The 5,681-nt window shown below is 35.7% G+C and overlaps 1 protein-coding gene across 1 annotated transcript; it reads left to right on the top strand.

Moving 5' to 3' along the window:
- Positions 1 to 257: 257 nt before the first annotated feature.
- LOC105126492 (UDP-N-acetylmuramoyl-L-alanyl-D-glutamate-2, 6-diaminopimelate ligase) lies at positions 258 to 3,659 on the top strand. Its single transcript, XM_011027363.1, has 5 exons — positions 258 to 383; positions 471 to 523; positions 2,560 to 2,754; positions 2,956 to 3,036; positions 3,116 to 3,659. Exons 1-5 carry the CDS (start codon positions 327 to 329, stop codon positions 3,282 to 3,284), a joined length of 555 nt encoding a protein of 184 aa, XP_011025665.1. The 5' UTR covers positions 258 to 326; the 3' UTR covers positions 3,285 to 3,659.
- Positions 3,660 to 5,681: the final 2,022 nt, after the last annotated feature.

The raw sequence follows: 5,681 nt of genomic DNA, 5'->3' as shown, positions 1-5,681 counted from the left end.
AATATATTATTTTAATATATTTTAAATAAAAAATACTTAAAAAAATATTACATTTCTAAATACATAGTAGTGTTCTTAGTAAAAAAAATTTGTTCATTAATGCTTTCTATATATATATTCATCTCTCGTTCTAAAGAAAAGAAAAGAAAAGAAGAAGCCTCCAAAGCCAACAAGCCCAAATACATTTAGACAGATAAGAATATGAGGCCCAAAATATGAAGCCCGTCAAAAGCAAGCTAGAAGTCGCGCATGGCATGATATTACATCCTTAAACCTTAAAACCCTAAGACTAGAGAGAAACCTCAAAACCAGACAAGTAATACAAGATGTCGGGCAGAGAAGATTCGGAATCGGACGCACCTGAGGAATTTACTGCAGAGCAGGTTCCAAAATTTATCCCTTTTATTTTTCAATTTTTTGTTTTATTCAAAAATCTTTTTTTTTTTTTTGATGTTTTGTTATGTTTACAGGGAATACAACAAGATGAAGAGATAAGAAGAGTTCAGAAAGAAAGTAAGGCAAGGTACTTACGTTGTTATCTGAACTACAGTCTCAATTTTTAGCAAACAAGACCCTTAAAAGAAATTTGTTTTCTTGATTGAGCTTATTATTTTTTGCATTTTTTTTTTAATTTTAGTTTGATTTGACTCTAAATAGCGTTTCTAGTTATTTTGATAACGGGTTTTTGAATTGAAGCTGATATCTTTTGTTTTTTCTTTTGTCGTGGCTATATGGGGTGGAACTATAAAAAGGGGTGGTGGCATTTACTTGAAATTTTGCGCTGGTTGAATCATTTATTTTGGATAACTACTTGAGGGAAACTGCACTAGTTAAAGTCATTGATGTTTTTAATTTATGGCATTTATTTGGAAAGTTGACTCATTTTAGGAGAAAATATTATATATTGATGGAATTTTGTGAATTTGATTACCAAATCTTGAAGTTTTAAAGTTTCTCTCTTCTTCTTAAGTTGTGGTATTCAGAACCGGCGCGAGAGAAGCACTGGATGGTGCGAAATGTAGAAGTCCTTGGGAGAAAAATAATGATACTAATGAAATACTATTTACTTAGCAGAACATGAATTGCTTGTCTTTTAATGGTTTCTCCTTTGATTTGCCAAATTGCTTCCTGAATTGACTTCCTCCATGAAAGGTTTACAGTTTGCTTAGGGTTTTTCTTTACTGGCTGCCCATACTTTCTTGCTGTTCTTAGGATATCTGGTTGTTCTGTGTGATGTTTTTAATACTCCTTGTTTCTATCTGCTTCCTGAATTGACTTCCTCCATGAAAGGTTTACAGTTTGCTTAGGGTTTTTCTTTATTGGCTGCCCATACTTTCTTGCTGTTCTTAGGATATCTGGTTGTTCTGTGTGATGTTTTTAATACTCCTTGTTTCTATATGACCCTCTAATTCCTAATTTCAATTCGTGGAGCATGGTGTTTGTTTAGTTAGAGAGCTCTTTTTGGTTAATAAATTAGGAGCTGACTATGGCAACTAGTCTTCTGAGCTGCTATTGATGTGGGATGTGGCCCATTTTGAATTTCCATTTCAATTCGTGGAGCATGGTGTTTGTTTAGTTGGAGAGCTCTTTTTGGTTAATAAATTAGGAGCTGACTATGGCAACTTTGCTTAGGTAGTCTTCTGAGCTGCTATTAATGTGGGATGTGGCCCATTTTGAATTTCCCAGGAAACACTGAGCTTTAGATTAAGTTATTGATGTGAGGATAGTGAAGACTGCTGCTGCAACTTTGCTATTCTAGTTATGCATACCACAAGGATCAGCTATGTTGGTATCTAGTTGACGGATTTATAATAACTTACCCATTCAGCTCTTGTTAAGTGTCATGCAAGCCTTGGGCTTGGCTAGGAGGCCTTGTTGATGTTTAACCTTTGAAAAGTAGAGGCATTCTCTTTAGCAAGATGGACAGTGTGGGTCAGTTTTTCTGGGAGGTAGCACTAAAGTTTAATTTGGCAAAGTGGGCATGGTTTGAAGCCTAAGAGAACACTGGTTAGGGATGGTTAGAGTTCAAAAAATCACAGTGCACAAATCACATGTGCCTCCATTTCATAAACTGGGTTATACTGGACAAGGGTAAACTTTTATATTCTGGGCATGTATGAGCAGAAGGCGTCTGTACTCATTTACTGAAGAAGAACAAATTTAGGTCAGTAGCAAATCAATAATCAGCAGAATTGGAAGTCTTTTACAAAATAGCGGAATGTTCTCCTGTTCTAGGAAATGCAACATGCATGGAATATTAGCTGTTTTATTTTTTTCAAAGGCTGCAAAAACTATTTTACTCCTAGATTCAATATTGTTGGTTTGGTTTTCCTTTTGCTTTTCCCTTATGGTTTTTCCTTTTGCTTTTCCCTTATAGTTTTACAAAGCCAAATCTAGATATAGTCCTTATGGTTTTCCTTTTGCTTTTCCCTTACAGTTTTACAAAGCCAAATCTAGATATAGTTATATACTTCTTCAAAAGTTGATTCTACTGTTTTTTTATTTATGTTTAGTTTGATGTTAGCAGCTTGTTTTACAAACCTGTTTAACTTTGAATAGAGTTGTTCGTGAGGCTAAAGAAAAGCGCAGACGATTGGCACGGAGGAAAACAGCACAACCACCTAAAGTGAATGAAAGTGTGCGAGATGTGGTAGAAGCGAAAACTGAAATTGAAACAGAAACAGAGAAAGAGTCTCTGGGCTATGGAGGGATGCTTCCAAGTGATATTGTTCAACTGCTTGCAGCTCGGGAGAAGTATGATACCCCTCTCTCCCTCACCCTCTCTCTCTCTCTCCCCCAAGCACACACACACACACCCACCCAAGCAGATGAATGAGGACAGAAAACAAGCTCGCGCACACAAACACACACCCAAGCAGATGAATGAGGACAGAAAAAGATGTTTTCTATCTCCATGTACAGGATTCTAACCAAGAGAAATTATGCTGTCTGCAGAAAAGTCTTTTTGTCCGATTCTGAGGATGAGAACGCTGAAGAGAAGCGGCTTCCAAAAAAGAAAAAGCGCAGAAGCTTGGGGTGAGGCATAATTGAAAGCTAAACTTGGAAATGATGTTTTTGAAACAAAATAATAATGTTATTGAATTTTAATTTGCAGGAAAGAAACTGTTATTTTGAAGGAGATGGCACCTCCTCAATGCATACAAAAGTCGCTGGAGTTCTTGAAGAAAAAGAAAATGCAGCTTTCAAGATCATCTTCGGTTTTGAACAACCCCAACCAAGCACTTCGCCTCATATCTTCTTCTGGCTTGTTCAGTAAGAAATGACAAGCTTGCGAGTCAGTTTCTTGTTAATGTGCCCATGTAATACTGAGCCATTCAAAGCTAGTGTAAGACATTGATATCGAAAAGAGGCGAGTTACTCGACTTCCCAAAGCGTATTTTCAAGCTACTGCACCATAGTAATTCTTACATCACTTTCAACTCCACTGAAACGCATGCAAAATTGAGTCGTCTACAGTTAACGTTTACACCTTTTGTATTGTATCGTTCAAGTATTTTATGATTCCCGAGGATTGATTGTTGATCATTATGAAATCTAATCTGTGTTAGAGAAATTGTTAACGGCAATTTGCTGGGGGACCTGTCCTGCTAAAATCTTTGCCTATTTCGAATCTCAAGGCATCACCTATTGGATTCCAACAATGCCTCCTACTCTCCTTCCCATTCTTTGATACTTAAAAAGTTGATAGAATATATTGGCGTCTTATTGTTGTGGAAAATATAGGTTAATCATTCAAAAGGGGCTGCTGCATTCTGGATTTTGAATCATATATAAACAAATCAGTTGTATCTCTCAGAAGCCCTCTCCAGCCCTTCCTCCTGAGGATTTCTCTAATCTTGGTGACTTGCTGGATTCAATCTCTTAGAATCTACTCGGTGCATATGATATGTGGTTATCTGTACCCTTTTTTTTTCTTTGATTAGTGAACAAACTTGTCTTCACATACACACCATAGCTGCTCTATGATCCAAGACCATGACAACCAGAGCTGATTTTGCCGATATGAACTGGGAGTTTCGAATTGGATTAAAAAGAAAAAGAAAAGAAACCCAAATGCATTGTGGACATTCAAAGGTTTTTTGGAAACCCTTTCACTCGAGGCCTGGGGGTGATGAAGCTTCGAGAGCTTATATTGAATTCAGAGAGAAATGTTCTTGAAGGCAAGTCCATTAAACTGCAATTGCTGAACAATGGCAATACAAGAACATCAATTCGTAAAAGATATATATAGCAATCACAAACATGGTCACAATATCTTAACTTGGGCATATTGAAGCTTCAATCACGAAGTGTCACAATCTGGTTTTTACTAAGGTGAGAGTAGATTCATTCTCTTAGTCCTGCCCTTCTCTTCGGCTTGAAGGAAGTGTGATGCATCCAACAATCCAAGCAACAAAGTTCATCAATTATATTGCCACATTCAAGATGAGGAGAACGCATCATCAGGGTCCAGCCACTTTCGCTGGTCTGCTAACACCATGTTTTCTTGGTCTAAGCTGCCTGTAAGCGTAGTCAGAGCTTGGATAGCGTTTTTTACCTTGTTTGACCTCTTGTGGTGGCGGATACGTTTCAGGATAACATCTTTGTCCATGGAATGAACAGATGGTTTTAAATGGAGCTGGCTGCTGACAGGAAAAGTGAGTGCTTGTTTGTCTTCAACTTCGGGGTGGTTTTGGTTCGATTTCTCGGTTTCTAAGATGCACTGCTGAGCTTTAGAAATCATGAAAGCCATTGTTTTTGGAGATGGAAAGAGCTGGAGAACGGGAATTGTATGGGATTTCCGCTGTCCAATGTATACTTATAACGTGTGAGTGTGAGGTTTCAGTGGGAGCTTCCTTCTGTTTTGTTTAGCGGTTTGGTTTATAGCACAAATCAGTGGGTTTTGTATTCTTGGTGGTAGTTGGGGTAACATCACCTTGAATGATGTCATACATCTTAGATTAGAGCTCTTGGGCTAATATAAAATTTATCGATACTTAGAACTATGTTTACAAATTAGATTTAATCTTTTGTATCCTATCATTATAATTATTATTGATGTATTTCATTTTTCTTTTTCTGAAGAAAAGAAAGTTCAATTTGATAATTTCTTATTTTTTATTTTTTTAAATACTCAACACATGGAAATAGTTTTTATTATAAAAAATCACTCCTACTATTCATCCTATAATTTGATCAAAACTACACTTACTCGTCAAGTTTTAAAAAATTACAATTTATATTATAAGTTTTATATACATGCTGAAACTTATATTTTTATATAAAAAAAATATTTAATTATTTATAGAATAGTCATTATATTTTATTTAATGATAAAAATAACATTATATTAAATATTATAACCTTGCCATCAATTAAAAAAACAAAAAAAAACAAAACCTAGTCACCACTTTCATTCTTTTCTTGTTGTCGGTATTTGTCCATCCAAACCCAACAAATCACGAAATATTCCATCATAATTGCAGCACTAGCAAGATGGATAGACAGATAATTAGATAAATAAAATTCATGAAATTATATAAAAAAAAAACAATTGGAAGCGGATTGCCTAACACTTGAAAAACAAAATCAAGGAATTTGAAAGCACCTGTAGTTATTAGGAGCAACAGTGACAATAGCCAGAGTCAAAGAGAGAGTGTTCCAGGTTCAATAATAATAAA

This window comes from Populus euphratica, unplaced genomic scaffold, assembly GCF_000495115.2.
Source record: "Populus euphratica unplaced genomic scaffold, PopEup_1.0 scaffold41.1, whole genome shotgun sequence".
Taxonomy (NCBI): Eukaryota; Viridiplantae; Streptophyta; class Magnoliopsida; order Malpighiales; family Salicaceae; genus Populus; species Populus euphratica.
The sequence above is the reverse complement of the archived record's forward strand: the minus strand, read 5'-3'. Positions and strand labels throughout refer to the sequence as shown.